Source organism: Engraulis encrasicolus, chromosome 22 (genome assembly GCF_034702125.1).
Source record: "Engraulis encrasicolus isolate BLACKSEA-1 chromosome 22, IST_EnEncr_1.0, whole genome shotgun sequence".
Lineage (NCBI taxonomy): Eukaryota > Metazoa > Chordata > Actinopteri > Clupeiformes > Engraulidae > Engraulis > Engraulis encrasicolus.
The window spans coordinates 2,019,410-2,039,409 of NC_085878.1; the positions used below are offsets into that span (position 1 = coordinate 2,019,410).

Consider the following 20,000-nt stretch of genomic DNA (forward strand, 5'->3'; position numbering starts at 1 on the left):
GTAATCCTGTACAATTAGAGCAATTGAACTACTAAGGGCCTTTCCCATTACTAATCTCTACCCCTACCCCTACGCCTACCCCATGCCCCTCGTGCTTTCCAACGAAGCTGTAAGGTGAAGGGCTTGAAACGCAACCGCTACAAATTGGGATACCCTTTCAACAATCATGGAATGACACTCACAGCTGTCACTAATTCCATGCTTGCCGCCAATTTTTAAATTAATTTGCAATGCATCCAGGGAAACCTGTCGTAGCCCTCCGTCGTGGAGTCTGGTGTTGGAAAATCTGGAAAGCCCTTCGCCGTACACCTACCCATCTGTCTGAACGTAAATCGCCACTACCCCTACACGTGGACGCGTAAGACGGAGGCAAAGGGGAAAGGCGTAGGGCTAAGGCAGGAGTGGGCAAACTCAGGCCCGGGGGCCACATGCGGCCCGCTGAGCCATTTCATCTGGCCCACAGAGCCTTTTAAATCCAAAGTATCTTACTCACACTTAAAATTCTTTAAAAAAGCAAAGGGTGTTGCAAGGGTGTGAGATTCATCAAGGTCACATCTAAATATTGCACTGTGCAGGTTTGAAACACCAAATTATGTAATTAAAGTATTTCTCATTACTGGCAAAGGCATGTTGCCTGCCACATCTGGCCCTGCGATCCATATTCTACACCCAATGTGTCCCTCAGGCCAAAAGAATTGCCCAGGCCTTGGCTAAGGGGTGTAATGGAATTCACCGTAAGTATGCTACTAATAAAACCTATAAAGCCTTACCCAGGCAGTGTATTTGGTCACAAAGTACTCTCTAAGAGTTTAATTAACACTACATTTTGTAATGTGCACGTGTAATCCTGTAAAACAACGGCCATTGAGCTTCTACTGTAAGCATAGCGTGCCATTTGAAAAAGCCTTACCCAGACATCTGCGTCCAGACGAGGTGAGTTGGTAGCCCTCGGGACAGTCACATTTGAATCCTCCGGGTGTGTTAGTGCAGGTGCCAGAGATGCAGATATCGGGACTCTGAGTGCACTCATCAATATCTGCCATAAGAAAAAAACATGAAAGGCAATGAATCCGTCAATCAAAAATAATGTATTTATCTCCAAACATGGAGCGCTCTGCCAAGAAGGGAACATTTCACATTTCATATTGTGCTCAGCATGCTGTGCTGTCAACATCTTGACATAAGACTGCAGTCAGAGATTCTTTAAGTATAGAGATATGCCAATGTAATAGGTTTCTATGGGCACCTAACGTGACCAGGTTCCGGTCTGCCTAAAGGGGCGTGTCATAATGCTCCTAGCATTGAATAGAACAGTCCTTAGGTCTCTCTAGGTCTGCCTAAAGGGGGATTTCCCCCCCACAATAGAACCCGGAAACAATGGGCCAATGGAACCTCTCTCTCTCTACTCTCTCTGCTGCAGTCTTTGTTTTTGACAAGTGTTATGTTTTCAGGCTAGCATATAAACATGAGAAATGCATTCTTGAAACATTACATTTCCCAGACTGTGCAGAGATCATGACTAAAAAATGTTCCTGAGTTGTTTGTTGCCAGATTGGGCTGTTTAGGATGGTTTAGCGTGGGTAAAAATGGTATTGGGCAGGATTATTTGAGTTAATTTATTGCCAGAGAAATCAATAGAATTTAGTGCAAATTGGGAAGGATTTAGCGCCTCTGGCATTTTAAAAAAAAATACAAAATAAAAATAAGCATTTCTTGGGCTGGACATCATCATTCATCTACTAGCAACCCTGCTTCTAGTAAATAGCACTGCTTTGACATATGGCAAGAATGGATAAAATCCATGTTTTTACAGCTATGTGGGAATGTTTTAAGAATGCTTTCAGAATGAGAAATTGTCAGCAGGATTCCTTCTCAGCTCATAACCACTTCATACCGCTATTTGCAAGTTTTAAATAATATCATGCTTATGATGCAAAACTAGTGCGGCCTCCCTGTAACTCAATACAGAGATCCATGAAATCTGAAGACATGAAACACAACTCAATGTAGAGGGTGACAGACAAAACAAACAGAGGCCATGGCCCCAGCAAACTCATCTGTGGTTTTTAAAGGGAGACTGAATAAAGTTGACAAGAGGGTTTTTTTTTGCTTTCCTTTTCTTTTAAACAACTCTGGCCTTCCTGCCCAACTCAGCACAATTGGCCTGTGGCCGTAGACACGGCTCCACCTGAGCACTGCTAGCCTAGACCACAGAGAGCTTGTGACCGCAAACTTGTGTGAACAGGTGTGTTTCTCTGAGTGCCTCCTCCAGTTCGAACGGGACACTGTCAGCAAATGCTGTTTTCGTTCGCTAAGAAGTTGTATGGTTTCATTTAACTCCTAAAACACGGCTCCAAAGTGCTTGCAGACCTGGGTTTTTTTTTTGGTAGAAGGGAATAAAAAGTCATAAAAACCGTACACCAGACACCTTAAAAGTGTCAAAAGTTGCAAAGGAGTATGTCTGGAGTTCCATGTAGCACATAAAACATTCTCTTTCCCACATCACCTAGTATATGAATCTATTGAACCCAACCTACATGTTTATCATGTACAGTATATGTGATGAACTGCAGTAGAGACAGAAGAAGGTGTAGGTCAGAACGCACCATTCCTTTCATCATGTCTACTCTGTGTGTGTGTGTGTGTGTGTGTGTGTGTGTGTGTGTGTGTGTGTGTGTGTGTGTGTGTGTGTGTGTGTGTGTGTGTGTGTGTGTGTGTGTGTGTGTGTATGTAGGTAAGAACGCAAAGTTCCTTTCATCATGTGTGTGTGTGTGTGTGTGTGTGTGTGTGTGTGTGTGTGTGTGTGTGTGTGTGTGTGTGTGTGTGTGTGTGTGTGTGTAGGTAAGAACGCAAAGTTCCTTTCATCATGTCTGCGCTGTGTGTGTGTGTGTGTGTGTGTGTGTGTGTGTGTGTGTGTGTGTGTGTGTGTGTGTGTGTGTGTGTTTGTGTGTGTGTATGTGTGTGTGTGTGTGTGTGTGTGTGTGTGTGTGTGTGTGTGCGCACGCCCATGTGTGTGTGTCTGCTTAATTCAACCGCATGCATCCACAAAAGGCAACAGATGCGGAGCTGGGCTTAATTCCGCAGACTTATGACCAAAGCACAGTGCTCATCTTTTATCCCCTGACACTAGGAATGGAGAGCACGTCTCAAGGGCTCGTCTGCAACACATTATCATACATTTTTCGAAGCTGATGAACGCGCACACACACACACACACACACTCACACAAGTACACACACACACACACACACACACACACACACACACACACACACACACACACACACACACACACACACACACACACACACACACACACACACACACACACACACGCATGATGCAATGCAATGTGGTGGTCTATGACTATCTCTCACAAATATGTCTGCTCGGTGCCAACCGTGTACTTTCACCATGTCATGTGTGATATGTGGACAATGGACAATCTCTCAAAAAACGTGATCGCTAGCGCTAGATGCTAACGTCATATCTTGATGAATGAAGGAAGAGAAGGACAGCACTCTTCAGATTTTTCTGTTTATTCGGCTGAAAAAATCGGAAGATTTCCGTCCTTCGCCTCCTTCCTTAATCAATGTTTCACGTGGGATTCAGCACTCGGTTATAATCTGTATTTATCAGTACGCGATAGTGTGAGCGCGTCTCCTCCAGGGACGGTTCTAAGGGGTGGCAAGGGGTGGCATTTGCCCCCCCAGAAATATGATTTGCCACCCCAATTAAGAGCCCTGATTGTGACCAATAGCCTTAATGCTTGATATCATTTCAGACATAGAACTTTAGGTTGCAGGGTTTCACTTTAAGGGATTCACTGTATCACATAAGTGTGTGTGTCGATTATATAGCGTTTATTATTTTCCCTTAGTGTAGGAGCATGCCCCCCTGAAATACATTTCGCCACCCCTTTGCCACCCCAAGAATAAATGTCTGGAACCGCCCCTTGTCTCCTCTTCCACTTTACAGACTTCATACCTTCACACTTCTCGTTGATGACGTAGTAGCCGTTGGGGCAGATGCACCTGTAGGACCCGTCCAGGTTCTGACATGTTCCGGGGCCGCAGGTTCCAGGGTTGTCCGCACACTCGTTGATATCTGCAAGGGAATAAACAAGACCATTACATGTCGGGAAGAACGTCGTATGGTGTTAGAACAAGAACTAGAGATGCATCGAATCCAAGATTCGCTTTCGGATTCGGGCTAGATTCAGCCTTCTTGACATGGTTCGGTTTTCTGTTTGGCCGAACACTAGAGCGCCGGGTACAGAGCCTACAGTCTCAACCAAATCCTGCATGTGTAAGAGCGGCATGATTATGTTGTCAATGTTTAAGAGAAGTTATTGCCTGTGTTTTTGCATTTTAAAATAAAATAATTCCTTCAGCATGAAGTATTTCTATCTTACTGTTACGAAAAGAAAATACATTGTGCAACGGTTTTCATTGCATTATAATGTACCTGCTGATCAGAGTAGGATTCGGTATTTGGTTTCAAATTTGGATTCGGTATTAAGCAGAACATTAAAAAGCAGGATTTAGTACATCGCTATCAAGAACATAGCTGGTCCACAGGGTATACCTATATTTTAGAAGGGACATATTAGATGGAAACCTTGATATGGAACAATATCATATCTTGTGTAGTGGGAATGAGCCCAACATTAGATGAGAACATTGTTAGAACGAGAACACAGCTGGTCCACAGGCTATATTTAAGATGGTAACATTGCCATGTTTTCCTTGTAGATCAGATAATGTTCTTGTCACAAGAGCATTAGATGGACTCTGGTACATTCTTAGAACAAGATCTACACAGTCAACCACAGATGGGAGCCTTGACATGCTCTTAGAACTGGTCTGTCTGCTCCACAGGGAAGACACGGGACATTAGATACAGACATTGACATGCTCTTAAGGGCCGTACACACACGTCGCTGCTATTTACTAGCTTCTCGCTTGCTCGCCTACTCGCCTCTCTTTCATAGAACGTTCGCTGTAAATAATAGGGTTTTACCGTTCTCCTGTATACGTTCAACCGTTCTCTGGGTATGGTAGTGCAGATTTTACCTTCATGCTAGCTGTTAACATTGAGTCCTATGAGACCAGCGGGCAGCTAACTGGTCTCATAGGACTCAATGTTAACTGTTAGCTTGGAGGTCAAATCTGCACTGCCATAGCTACAAAACTGTTGAAAGTACAGGAAAATGGTACAACCCTATTATTTAACTCAAGGGGAGGTGTAAAATAAGCTTATTTCCAAGAATGGGACAGTATCACTTTAAGAATGAGAACATAACTGGTCTCCCATACAAAGTCAATTACTTCCGCATCTTTCCACGTGTTCAACGCCGGTGGTGTGTTCGTACGGTTATACAGTACTGGAGGCTCATGTGATTTCTCTTTGGGTATTGCAGATAAAAAAGCACTGCATTGCTCCGCTATAAACCTCATCCTCAAAAGACCACATACAGTAGTTGTACAGTATATTACAGTGGTCTCCAATTACTTTTCCCCAAGGGCCAAATTATGTATGTAAAATGAGGCTGAGGGCCAAACAAACAGCCCGAACACATATGGCCACAGATACAGTAGCACACACATATGTTTGGATGTGTTCCAACCTCAAGGCGGGCCAAATGTTTGCCATGCCTGGGCCGGATCTGGCCCGCAGTCCACCATTTGGAGACCACTAGTATATTGCATTCATAAAGCATGCAAAGTATTCATTAACATCCATCCAGTACATGTTTTTTACTCGTAAGGAATAACGGCTACTTTTGCTGTGTTTTCTTGACAGCAACATCATGGTCTCAGGACAAGGCTATCTTTGGTCATCTGTTAACGTCGTATTACTACTGCATAAACTTGCTGAAATTCCCCCCTTATCCATCTCCATCCTCTCTTTTGCAACAACCTCAAAAATTAGCCACAAGAAATCGCAGCGGCATCCTGTTTGTGTTGGCGGCGGCCGCTGCACTGGGGGCAAGGGGCTTCCTCTTACCCACACACATCCTCCCGTCTGACGTGAGCTCGTAGCCGTCCCGGCACACACACTGGAACGAGCCCACCGTGTTATGGCACACCCCGTTGCGACACAGGCCTCGCTGCGTGGCGCACTCGTCCATGTCTGAAAAACAAAAACCAAAAAAATTAATAAACAAATCACAAATCACACTCAACAATAAGCAGCACGGCAAACAGTTTGTGCCAACAACAGCTGCAGCAAAACAGATCTTGTGGCAAACAGTCAAACAACGAAGACTAGTAGGCCGGACATTGCAGCACTACCAAGTGCAATTTCTTTGATAAAAATATTTCTGAGTGATAATCATGTCAGTGAACTGTCAGTTTGGTAACACTACAGTGTGTGTGTGTGTGTGTGTGTGTGTGTGTGTGTGTGTGTGTGTGTGTGTGTGTGTGTGTGTGTGTGTGTGTGTGTGTGTGTGTGTGTGTGTGTGTGTGTGTGTGTTCATGTTCATGTGTTTGTGTGTGTGTTCATGTGTCACAGTCACACTCCTCCAGGCTTACCAATGCAGTCGTTGTTGTGCGACTGCTCGAAGCCGGGGTAGCAGATGCAGTTGTAGGACCCCAGTGTGTTCTTGCAGGTTCCATTGCCACACGGCTGCCGTTCGCACTCATCCACGTCTAACATGCAAAAATAAAAAGCATCATCCATCAACATTAGAATATATACATAGTAATGGCACATGTGCAAAGTGGATAGGAACAGGCATACATGCATTCATTAACAGACATTTATATGCAGTGTGTACATACATACATACATACATACATACATACATACATACATACATACATACATACATACATACATACATACATACACACATACATACATACATACATACATACATACATACATACATACATACATACATACATACATACATACATACATACATACATACATACATACATACATACATACGTGTACATACATACATACATACATACATACATACACACATACACACATACATACATACATACATACACACATACACACATACACACATACATACATACATACATACATACATACATACATACATACATTCCTGTACATAGCCTAGCACATACATGCATACATAAAGTACATACTGTAAATAAACACATACATACATACCTGAACATGCTTATATGGGCTACTTGTATACATACAGTACATGACACAACACATTCATACAGCTTCACATACTCATACAGTAAATATGTAAACATACTGTGTATACATACACCGGTATACCGTAAACAAACTGGCACGAATGCAAGTGCTGAATGCTGGTTACCTATGCACATGGACTGGTCTGTGGTGGCCTTGTATCCCTGTGGGCAGTGGCAACGGTAGCTTCCCACGGTGTCAATGCACTGTCCAGGGTGGCAGACGTTGGGGGTCTCAATGCACTCGTTACGATCTGCAGAGAGAGAAATAAGGCACACAGTCACCGTTATCACCGTTATCATCGTAATCATCTGTGGCAATCAGAATATGTCCTTCATTCAGTCAGTCAGTACTGGTGGTGGGTACTGGCTGGTTTTGGTTCTGGTTCTGGGTTGATTTTAATGGGTTAGGGTGGGTGGGCGGGGGCTGGGGGACTGGGGGGCGATCATTTTTGTGGACATACTATAAACCATGCAATGCTTTAATAAGTGGATTTTGAAAATCAAAAGTCTGACGCACACCAGACTTTCGACTTTCAAACCCAATACTCATGTGTCAGAATCTCAATAGTATGAACATGATGTACTTCTCCCTCAATCCCCTCTCCACCATCCATCATGTCACAACATGTCATGTCATCAGTCCAAATACCCCCCCCCTCCACCCCACCCCCCACCAAGACCATAATGTCCTCCACTCTATTCCCGTCGCTCTTAGTCCAATCCCCATCTCCATCTCCATCATCATCATCATCATCATCATCATAACGTCCTCCATGTTTCCCTCTCCGCCTCTCCTTCTTCCTCCCCACTCTCCCCCGCTCCCTCACTTAGTCAAATTCCTACTATCATCATCATCATCATCATCATCATCATCATCATCATCAGTAGAATCATCATCATCATCCTCATTATCACATTCTCCATATTCCTCTCCAACCTCATATCCCCATCCCCGCTCGCTGCCTTAGTCCAATGCCCATCTCCACCACCACCACCATCATCATCATCATCACATCCTCCATGTTTCCCTCTCCCTCTCCATCCCCATCTCCCTCTCCATCCCCATCTCCCTCTCCCTCTTTCTCTCTCTCTCTCCCTCTCCACTCTCCACTCTCCCTCTCTCTCTCTCCATCCCCATCTCCACTCTCCCGCTCCCTCTCCCTCCCTCTCCCCCTCTCTCCATCCCCTCTCTCCCTCTCTCTCTCTCCCTCCCTCTCGCCATCCCCACTCTCCCTCTCCCTCTCCCTCCCTCCCTCTCTCCATCCCCTCTCTCCCTCTCTCCGTCCCCATCCCCACTCTCCCTCTCTCCATCCCCATCTCCACTCTCCCTCTCCCTCCCTCTCTCCGTCCCCATCTCCACTCTCCCTCTCCCTCCCTCTCTCCGTCCCCATCCCCAGCTCGCTGCCTTAGCTACCTTTGGCCTCCAACCAACACAGAGAGAGAGAGCTAGAGCTATTCTGCTCTCCACAAAACAAGTCCAGCCGGTGGGAAGCCTGCAGGGTGAGCATTCCCAGACCCTGACTCATCCAGCGAGGGGCCGCTCGCAAAAAAAGTAATAAATAAATAAATAAAAATAATTTTAAAAATCCACCACCTACCCCCCCAACTCCTCTCCTCCTCATCTCCTTATCCAACAGCAGCAGCAGCCACAGCAGCCGCAGAACCCCCCCCCCCCCCCACACACACACACACCACACTGCAGCACCAGCAGGCGAAAGCAGCAACAGCAGCGTTGGATCCCCGCCGTAGTGCTCTTGGATCGGGGTCGGGCTGGTGTGATGGATGGCCCTCCTCCTGAGCTTGAAATAGCTCCCGCTGTTGTCCAGTTATAACAGAGCATAGCTCAAGTCTTAATGTTTCCCTTTCATGCCAGGGGAGTTTGGAGCGGAGATGCGGGGCACTTTGGGGTGGCGTAGTGGTGGTGGTGGGGGGTCAGGAGAGGGATGGGTTGGGGTGGGGTGGGGTGGGGTGGGGTGGGGTTCGTTGTCTCAAGACGCTGTTCTCGCAGGGGCACAGTTCATGATTTGGGAGATGCCAAAAAATCTGTGGGGGGCGGGGATATTTTCGTATTTCACAGTTTAGAACTTCCTGAGTGAGTCTTGAGACCTTTTGGGTTGGTTACAGGCAACAAGGCTGACATTCATTTTGAGGTTTTTCTGTGAGTTTTGTTTTGTTTTGTTTTTGTATCATGGTCAAAGTGTCTCGAGCCAAAATATTAGCGGTGGTATTCTCTATGGTTTCATTTTCTTTTGGGGGTAAAATGTGACATATTGGACATATTGCATTGAGAAATGAATTTCAGAATAACACAGGAGATGACCCAACTGGGTTCACGTCTCAAACAGGCACTATTCTTCCTATTCTTTCTTCTTCTTCCTCTTCTTCTTATTCTTCATCTTCTTCCTCTTCTTTTTCTTCTTCCTATTCTTTCTTCTTCTTCTTCTTCTTCTTCTTCTTCTTCTTCTTCCTCTTATTTTTCTTCTTCTTCTTTTTCTTCCTCTTCTTTTTCTTCTTCTTTCTCTTCTTTTTCTTCTTGTTCTTCTTCTTCTTCCTCCTCTTCTTTTTCTTCTTCTTCTTTTTCATCTTCTTCTTCTTCTTCTTCTTCCTCTTCTTTTTCTTCTTCTTCCTCTACACAACTAGTAACTGTTTGGCATCACTGAAGCCAGGATACAATGTTTACATGTGTAAATGTGGAGCCGCCCATCGTAAACAAAATACTAACCTCTATGTAAACAAAATACTAACCTCTATGTAAACAAAATACTAACCTCTATGTAAACAAAATACTAACCTCTATGTAAACAAAATACTAACCTCTATGTAAACAAAATACTAACCTCTATGTAAACACACACGGTGACTCAGGGTCACCCAGAGACATGACGCTGACTAAATGACTCTGTAGAAGAAAAGAGGTATCGCACACCAATAAGGTCTTTCTTGAGGTGCTGGCTTCTTGCTGTGCGGCATTCTTTTCATTTTCTTTGACTAAGTGATTCTGCCCAAGAGGGATCATGACTGCACTGGGGTGGCCAAAGCAAAATCAGAAGTAGAAGTAAAAAACAAAACCTGCCGCAGTTTCCAAGAAAAGTATCAACACTGAGTAACTGGTCTGCAGTTACTATAGAGCGGTGTTCCTCAAAGTGGGGTGAGGAGGTAGAGCAGGGGTGCAGGAAATCGGATGCGGGCCCTACCTTAGCGCAAATGGTAGGGCACTCATCCACTACACTTTATGTCTGTCCTGTGGTATATGTTGTTGCTGTCTATATGTGCTTATGTCTTGCTGCACACCTAATCGTCCCTTCTGGGGACAATAAAGTTGAAAAGTTGAAAAAGTTGAAAGTTGAAGTTGAAGTTGTACATGGTCGACCCGGCCCGGGTCCTTTGCCAGCCCTTCCCCGTCTCTCTCTCCCAACTCACTTCCTGTCTCTGCTTCACTGTCCTGTCTGACAAACACCAATAAAGGCTTGTAAAGCCCCCCCAAAAAATACTTTCAAAAAGAAAGGAAATCGGAAGAGAGAGAGAGATAGAGAGAGAGAGAAAGAGAGAGAGAGAGAGAGAGAGAGAGAGAGAGAGAGAGAGAGAGAGAGAGAGAGAGAGAGAGAGAGAGGGTTGCTTACCAAGGCACTGTCCGGTGGGGGTGAAGCGGTAGCCTGGCTTGCACTCACAGCGGTAGCTTCCTGGCAGGTTGAGACAGGCCGCGTTCTGCTGGCACACCGGACCATTCTGGCACTCGTCAATGTCTGACGATATGGGGTGTTGATGATATAATAACAAACACGGGCACACACACACACACACACACACACACACACACACACACACACACACACACACACACACACACACACACACACACACACACACACACACACACACACACACACACACACACACACACACACACACACACAAACACACACACACACACACACACACGCACACAGATGCATAGACAGAAACACAGACACAGACACAGACACAGACACAGACACAGACACAAACACACACACACACACACACACACACACACACACACACACACACACACACACACACACACACACACACACACACACACACACACACACACAGAAGAGTGAAGTGATTAACTGTATGTAATGTGTCAAACACAGCAGAGTGTGGCGATGTACCAACTAAGGATAGACCGATATATATATCGGTCCGATATCGGGGGATATTTGCATTTTTTAAGTGTATCGTATCGGCCGATACGCAATATTTATTATTTTATGTCATTTGGGTTTTTTTAAAAGCACCAAGACACTTTATTTTTTTATTACTTGATTGTTAGACATTACTTGATTGTTAGAGTGGGTGTTTAAATGTTACAAGTTCTACCTCAATTTGATAATGCTAAAGGAATGTTTATTTTTAACTTGAGACCTGGAATATTTGTCATTTTTGTACCTTTTTTTTTAAAACCCATATCGGCCCCAAATATCGGGTATCGGAAATCGGGTATCGGCCAAGGGTGATGGAAAAAAAAATCGGTATGGCATCGGCCATTAAAAAACCTGTATCGGTCGACCCCTAGTACCAACCTTCACAGATGAGGAGCTTGTCGTTGTAGACGAATCCCATGGGGCACTCACACCTGAAGCTGCCGATCATATTGATGCACACGCCATTCTCACACAGCCCAGCGATCTCCCTGCACTCATCAATGTCTGTCAAACCACACAACAACAAACACCTGATGATAATCTTACAGGAGATACTCATTGTTTTTTTTGTAATGCATCACATTAGCCCAGCAGCAGAGGTGTCAAAAGTAAAAGTAAAAGTACACTTATGGTGTAAGTGCAACACTATCCCATGATATTACATAGCTGTTACACCATTTACTCCATTGTACCTAATGAGGTGGATAGACTGTGTTGTTACTGAAAAACACAAAAAAACGGTAACACTTTATTTTAGAAATACATCTATAAGCACTAATACATGTACTAAGCAAACGCTAAGGCCTACTAGGTCCTTACTAAGTTTAAATTGGTAATAAATCCCTTATTGTGCATGAACAAGACATTTGCGAATACATGCCTAACAAATGTTTGATTTTGCTTTGTACATGCCTTACAAGTTACTTATACAGGCATATTGTATGTATTAGTGCTAATAGATGTATCCCTAAAATAAAGTGTTACCAAAAAAACATTAAAGAACCCACCACAAATTTGATTCAACCAGCGCAAAGGTTATTCAAATGAGTGGTTATTATGGTTATTCAAATGAGTGGTTATTATGGTTATTCAAATGAGTTAACAGTGTTGAAAGGAAATTGTGCTTCTTGTTTTTACTTTTACTTTTGAGACCTCGGCCTAAGAGCAAATCCAGTGTGCCTGGACATTTAAATCCAGTGCCTGGATATAGTATCCCCCCTTCAGTTTTAGTGAGAAACGATTAATAAACAACTGAGTTGGGTTTGAGGTAATACGACACTGAACATCAACAACCCCATCTGTAATGCGTCTGCAATCAACTACACCATCTGTAATGCAAACAATTGAAATCTGTGCATTGTGGGCAAAAAATGAATGTTGATCAGCAAAACCGTACACAGAAAAGTTTTCCACTAATACGTACCGATGACCTGTCCGGTGTAAATGTCAATGTAATATCCAGGTCTCTCACTGCCGCAGAGGGTGGCAAACTCAGCTGTGAAGGTGAAGGAGGAGGAGAAGAAGAAGAAGAAGAAGAAGAAGAAGAAGAAGAAGAAGAAGAAGAAGAAGAAGAAGAAGAAGAAGAAGAAGAAGAAGAAGAAGAAGAAGAAGACGAAGAAGAGGAGGAGGAGGAGGAGGAGGAGGAGGAGGAGGAGGAGGAGGAGGAGGAAGAATAAGAATACGTTAACTTAAAGAATAAGAATAATGAATAATGTTAAGATTGAATAAAAGAAACCAAGCTAAGACTTTGTTATGGGCCTTTTTCTCATGACATGAAGCAACTTCGATTCTATGCAGTCAAAGTGGTAACACTTCACTTAACGGGCCATAAAAAGCGTTATATATAGCTTTATAAATACCTAATATTTATTAATGAACTAATGATTAACAAATCACAAATGTTTGTAAATGAGTAAGAACCAAATTACGACTGCACAGTGGGGTGGGAATCGACTTCTACTGGATGAGTTTTATGTGTGTTTGCCTGTTGAATATTTCTCTGTATCCAGTTGTTTCATGCCTTCTGGTCTTTGGAGGACAAACTTCTAGGACCGACAGGACTACTCTGTGTCTTCTGTGTTAACATTTTATTTCTTCCTCATTTACAAGCACATGTAAATGTTTTGTTGATAAATAGTTTATTATTTATTAAGTCTTTATAAACCTTTAGGAATAGTTATTCTAAAGTGTTAGCTAAACTGGTAGCGGTTTATAGCTGTTTTGCTTCAAAATGTAACTTATTTGACGTCATCGTGAAAAAGGTGAATTAGACAAGAAGAAGTTACACCAACTTGTGCTGGGTACAGGGCGCGGCTCACAATATAACTTATATTTGACTTATATTAAAGTTATTTGACATCGTCTTCGTGAAAAAGGCGTATTAGACAAGAAGACGTGTCACCAACTTGTGCTGGGTACAGGGCACTGCTCGCAGGGTTTGTTCCAGGCGCGGCCGATGTTGTAGGAGCAGCAGCACATCTTCTTGGTGACGTTGAAGGTCAGCTCCCCGTCACACGTGTGGTTGTCTGAGTAGTAGTGCCTGAAGCACAGGCTCTTCCTCATGTCTGACGATCATATGTCACACAGACACACACACAGACACACACACACAGACACACACACAGACACACGCACGCACGCACGCACGCACACACACACACACACACACACACACACACATACAGAGACACACACACAGAGACAGACAGACAGACAGACAGACAGACACACACACACACACACACACACACACACACACACACACACACACACACACACACACACACACACACACAGAGAGAGAGACAGACAGACAGACACACACACAGACACACACACAGATGCGTGTAAGTATCCCATATCACAGCAGTGTCCGTTATATATTCGATTGTTTACTACAGTTGTGAGTCTGCTTTGTTCTAGAGCTGTCCTCCAGACTCCTAACTATAAACTTTACGTTCTTCTAGTACACTATAAAATCGTCAAGCTATAGCAGAAAGACACAGGGTGCCAAAGTCGTTTTTCTACATCCGTCATCAACATGCATTTACTGAGCATGATGCATCGCAGCATATCGTCTGCGTGCGCGTGTTGACAGAGCAGCTGTCATTAAGGGCAGATACTCCGAGTAGCGCTCCAAGAAGCATCAACAGCTGTCTGCTCTCGTCTCCCCACATGCTCGCTAGCTCGCTATATAGCGACTCTCCTCTTTCGTGACTATCTACTAGACCAGTCCTTCTCAACTGGTGGGTCGCGGAGGGGTCATTGGTGGGTCGCAGAGCCATGTTGTAAAAACAAAATCATAATTCATTGATTCGCTAAAAAAAAAAAAAAAATCCAACTTTTCCTGCAACAATTTACAACTTTTATTTTGATAGGCGATTGAACTTGTGTCATCTGTCGTCATAGATAAAATCAGAATGTTTATGCAAGATAGCAGCATGCAACCAGTTATTCGAGTATCGCTTAAAAAAATTAGGTCGCGACTGAATGAGAGTGGAAAATGGTGGGTCCCAAGACTGTTCCAGTTGAGAACCACTGTACTAGACTAATGTTTGAGTTGCCTTAGCCCGAGGCCAGACTCTTGACATAATGTGTAGGCTATGTATGTGGGAGTGTGTACTCTACTCTTAAAAAAAATAAAATAAAATAAACTAACACTTCTTTGCATCTGCACTTGTTGTTCTGTATATTTCCTGTGCACTTTGTATCTGCAAGTGATGTTGGCTATGATTATGTCCTTGTTTGTTAGTCGCTTTGGTTATAAAGCGTCTGCCAAATGCAGTGTAATGCTATATAGGCAAACCCTACACCATTCATAAGCAAGCACGTGGAAGACTGTATAGTTCACACAGTTAAATGCATTTTGCCGGGTTAAATCCACACTATTAGAGTCGGATTCTACACTCTTCTAGCTACGTCTACTCTCTACGTGTTCAATTAACACTGCAGCATGTACTGTGTAGTACTTGATATACATTAACCCCTTAATACATGGCGTACCTCCAGTGGCACGCTGTAATAGTCATTGAAAAGTTAACTACCACATTGCTACAATACTATGACATAACACAGGGCCTTCAGTAATGCTCTACGACTTGGTCATTGCCATTCTGGTAACAGCAAATGTATAACGCCGTGTCTTAACGGGTTAAGAAACTACCGTCTACCACAACAGCACTGACATGTCTGACTGAGACAATATCAGACGGTGTCTCTATAAAAAGCTACAGGTCCACAGCAACAAAAAAAACCTGGAAAACAAGCTCTCTACACTACAGCATGTCTGACAAAGCAGAAGTTGTGTCAAGTCGGGCCAAGTTGAATGAATCAAGGAGGCCCTGACTTCTTCTTAGTTCTTACCCATGCAGTTGTTTCCCCCGTTGACTTGCATGTAGTCTGGCGGACAGATGCAGGTGTAGTTGCCGATGGTGTTGTAGCACCGCCCGGGCCCGCAGATGCCTGGACGCTCACACTCATCCACATCTGGAGCGGGCCAAGACACACAGCATAGCACAGAGACACAAAATGTGTCACACACACACGCACATATAGATACACACACACATATAGACACAAACACATAGACACAAACACATAGACACACACACACAAACACACACACACACACACACACACACACACACACACACACACACACACACACACACACACACACACACACACACACACACACACACACACACACACACACACACACACACACACAGTGCAGAGACAGTGAGGATGTGTCATTAGGGAGAATGCTCATTGCTAACATGCCTTGCCTCTGAGCGTCACAGAGACATTTCTAACAACAAGCTAGCTCTGTTATTCAATACCCTGTTGGTTGTTCATTTATTATTTACTTGCTTTCTATTTTTCTAACAGAAAAATTGATCTTATCCACTACAAAATTCATATAAAGGCTTAGAAGTTATTAAACACAACTGTTGCGTTCTACCATCTAATCAGCGCAAGGCTCAATTAAAATGCCTTCGCTTCGAGCACATTTCGGCCAGAAAGAGAGTGCAAATGTATGTACCGATTTCCCAAGGACGGTGTGTTCTGTGAGAATGGGTCAATTGGGTAGATGGCAATTGTCACAGTGACAGGGACCCATTCACCCGGTCCCCAGTGACATGTGGCATAAGTAAGTACGTCAGTGCACGCACACACACAAGCACGCACGCAAACACACACACACACACGCACACGCACACGAACACACACACACACGCACGCACACGAACGCGCACGCACACGAACGCACACGCACACGCACACGCACACGCACACGCACACACACACACACACACACACACACACATACACACACACACACACACACACACACACACACACACACACACACACACACACACACACACACACACACACACACACACACACAGAGAGGTCATACAGGCCTCCTGCAGAGGATTAGATCCCCTTAACTCAGCCTCGCTCCTCTTGATTTATCGACACACATGGCAACGCTGGGAGAACGTAGCAGACGAGACTCCAGACAACAAATGTGAGCGTTACTTGTTTTGATATTTCCCCTCCGCCACCCTCCACCCCACCCCATCCCACCCCACCCCACCTCCTCCACCTCCCCCACCAACCCCAATTCTCCTTCCTGGGAAAACAAACGGCTGTTCTCAATTTCCTCTCTGCCTAAAATGTTTCAGAGATGCAGCCCGAAGGGAGACAAAAACAGGACTTTCCCCCACCCCACCCCCCTCTTTTTTTATTTGTAAATTTTTTACCTTCGCAGACCCGGTTCTCTTCGTTCAGCGCAAAGCCCTTTGAACATTCACACTGAAAGCTCCCAAATGTATTAATGCAATTTCCTCCTTGGCAGAGACCCGGAAGCTCCAGACATTCGTTGATATCTTCCAAACAAATAGAGAAATAAAGAGAGAGAGAGAGAGAGAGAGAGAGAGAGAGAGAGAGAGACACAGAGACACAGAGAGACAGAGACAGTTACAGAGAGGGAGAGAAAACATGTCATGTACGCTTTTCATTATGTATTACGACTACTTTATTGTAAGTAACAAATGAACTGTGCAGTGGACACAGTACTGTGTTGTACTCTGTGTGAGAGCTACATACAAATGTTGTGCGAGCAAAAGCCATTTACCTTCCAGGATGACAGTGATGGGGTTGGGCCTGAAGCCCTCTCCTCCAGGACACAGGGTCTTGTACTCCGCTGGAAAGAGAGGAGGTCACATCAGGACCGCTGTTAACAGTGGCGCTGACAGCTTTGGCCAGGCCCGGGACAAAATCAACTAAATGGGCCCCCAACCCAATATACTGTATACAGTATAATGTAATGAAGACCCAATTCTGGGCCCCCTTTCTCCCTGGGCCCGGGACAACATACCCCTTTGTCCCCCCCTGTCAGCTTCCCTGGCTGTAACCAGAATCCCCAACAGCAATGCAACCCCGTCTAAATTATAAATAACATGACTTACAGCACACCTCTCACACCCCCCCCGCCACCCACCTTCCACTCCAACGCAACGGGGCCGCTGTGGACCAGGGGCCTATACTACAAAGCTGGTTCAGGAGTAAACCAGGTGCATTTAAGAGGTAAATCATCTACTAGAGGACTCCAGGCGGCTCTTCTATTAGATGATTTACCTGTTAACCTAACCTGGTTTACTCCTGAACCAGCTTTGTAGTATAGGCCCCCAGATGCCCATAGGTCATGCAACGGTGTATCTAACAAATAAAAAATGACTAAGTTTCACCCACTCTTAACTCCGACAAATGACTTACCCCTTTCAAAGGACTTACACCTTTCCCCACCTCACCACCTCACCAACCCACCACCACATCACCCCCCCCATCGGGCATCGGGCCCGCTGTTTACCAGATGCCCAGTAGTCATGCAACAGTGTAGACCCAGCTAACAAATAACATGACTTACACCCACTCTTTCCCCCTTCAAATGACTTACACCCCACCCCACTAAGCAATCAGTCATGCAACAGTTAAGCTAACAAATAGCAGGCCTCACACACCCCCCACCCGCCCCCACCACCCACGCTCACTCTCATCAGGAACGTTGTTTACCAGAATCAACAGTTCACTTTCATTTAACAGTGCAGCTAGTAACAAGTAGAGCATGCAGCAGGTCACGCAACAAGTCGAGTAAACAATAAGACCCCCCTCGCCTGATTATCCTCGACTTTCAAATCTCTTTGAGACTTGGTCTGACCAAGAGCATAACAATTAACGTTTCTCAAGCAGCATGGTTGACCCACCTCCCTTGGTTTGCTATTGGTTCTTTGCTCCCTGACAAAATGGGAGGAGTTCCCGTTTTTTCCAGAGCTCAGAAATAATATTTGTATTGCTCCTGGCCTGACTAGAAATAACGCTGACAGTGTTGAAGTGAAGGTGAAGGTGAAGGTGACTGACTCATTAATAGAGTGAGCAAGTGAGTGAGTGAGTGAGTGAGTGAGTGAGTGAGTGAGTGAGTGAGTGAGTGAGTGAGTGAGTGAGTGAGTGAGTGAGTGAGTGAGTGAGTGAGTGAGTGAGTGAGTGAGTGAGTGGTGGAATGAGTGGAGGAGTGAGTGAGTGAGTGAATGAGTGAGTGAATGTGTGAGTGAATGTGTGAGTGAATGTGTGAGTGAATGTGTGAGTGAATGAGTGAGTGAATGTGTGAGTGAATGTGTGAGTGAATGAGTGAGTGAATGTGTGAGTGAATGAGTGAGTGAATGTGTGAGTGAATGAGTGAGTGAATGTGTGAGTGAATGAGTGAGTGAATGTGTGAGTGAATGAGTGAGTGAGTGAGTGAGTGAATGAGTGAGTGAGTGAGTGAGTGAGTGAGTAACTCACAGGAGTTGAGTGAGTGAATGAGTGAGTGTGTAACTCACAGGAGTTGAGTGAGCGAGCGAGCGAGCGAGCGAGTGAGCGAGCGAGTGGGTGAGTGAGTGAATGACGAGCGAGTGAGTAACTCACAGGAGTTGAGTGAATGAGTGAGTGAGTGTGTAACTCACAGGAGTTGAGTGAGTGAGTGAGTGAGTGAGTGAGTGGATGAGTGAGTGAGTGAATGACTGGATGAGTGAGCGAGTGAGTAACTCACAGGAGTTGAGCGAGGGGCACTCTTCGCAGGGCGTGCCCCAGGCCTGTCCCTGTGAGCAGCAGCAGGAGGCCTTCGACACCCCCTGGCCAATCTCGTTGGAGCAGTGCAGGCTCTCCGACGCGTCGCCACGCGACTGCACATCCAGGTAGCAGTTGCCAGATCGAGTATCTGCAAAAAGCCAGACAGACAGACGCAGACATCAGATGGATGTAGGCCTTAGAAAAATGTGTCTTGTGTTCCAAAGGGACAGGCAACATTACAGTAATTGTAGGTGCGTAGTTATATCAAGACTTTATCAAGTATATCAAGGACCACACAGTCTGAAACAACAGTAAGAACCCATCGAATTAAAGGTTTAATAGAGGAAATTTTAGGCACACACCCACCATTAAAACGTTTTTTTTTTCAATTGGACATTAACAGTGTATAGTTGTAGTTGTTTCGCTATTCTGCTTTGGTCCAGCAGGCACATGTGGGCGGTACGTGCCTGCTTCGACCTTCTGTAATACTGACAAACTAACATCT

At 44.7% G+C, this 20,000-nt stretch overlaps 1 protein-coding gene across 1 annotated transcript in view; it reads right to left on the reverse strand.

Annotated features, from left to right (window-relative positions):
• The window catches only part of fbn1 (fibrillin 1), a 189,769-nt gene that overhangs the window by 37,168 nt on the left and 132,601 nt on the right, over positions 1–20,000 (reverse strand). The window contains exons 38-50 of the mRNA XM_063188336.1: positions 19,476–19,643; positions 17,526–17,594; positions 17,152–17,277; positions 15,743–15,865; positions 13,786–13,944; positions 12,804–12,875; positions 11,759–11,884; positions 10,814–10,936; positions 7,319–7,444; positions 6,537–6,653; positions 6,010–6,135; positions 3,988–4,107; positions 911–1,036 (exon numbers count right to left, since the gene is read on the reverse strand). Of these exons, the coding sequence (XP_063044406.1) occupies positions 911–1,036; positions 3,988–4,107; positions 6,010–6,135; positions 6,537–6,653; positions 7,319–7,444; positions 10,814–10,936; positions 11,759–11,884; positions 12,804–12,875; positions 13,786–13,944; positions 15,743–15,865; positions 17,152–17,277; positions 17,526–17,594; positions 19,476–19,643 (1,581 nt within the window). The remainder of the gene's footprint in view (positions 1–910; positions 1,037–3,987; positions 4,108–6,009; positions 6,136–6,536; positions 6,654–7,318; positions 7,445–10,813; positions 10,937–11,758; positions 11,885–12,803; positions 12,876–13,785; positions 13,945–15,742; positions 15,866–17,151; positions 17,278–17,525; positions 17,595–19,475; positions 19,644–20,000) is intronic.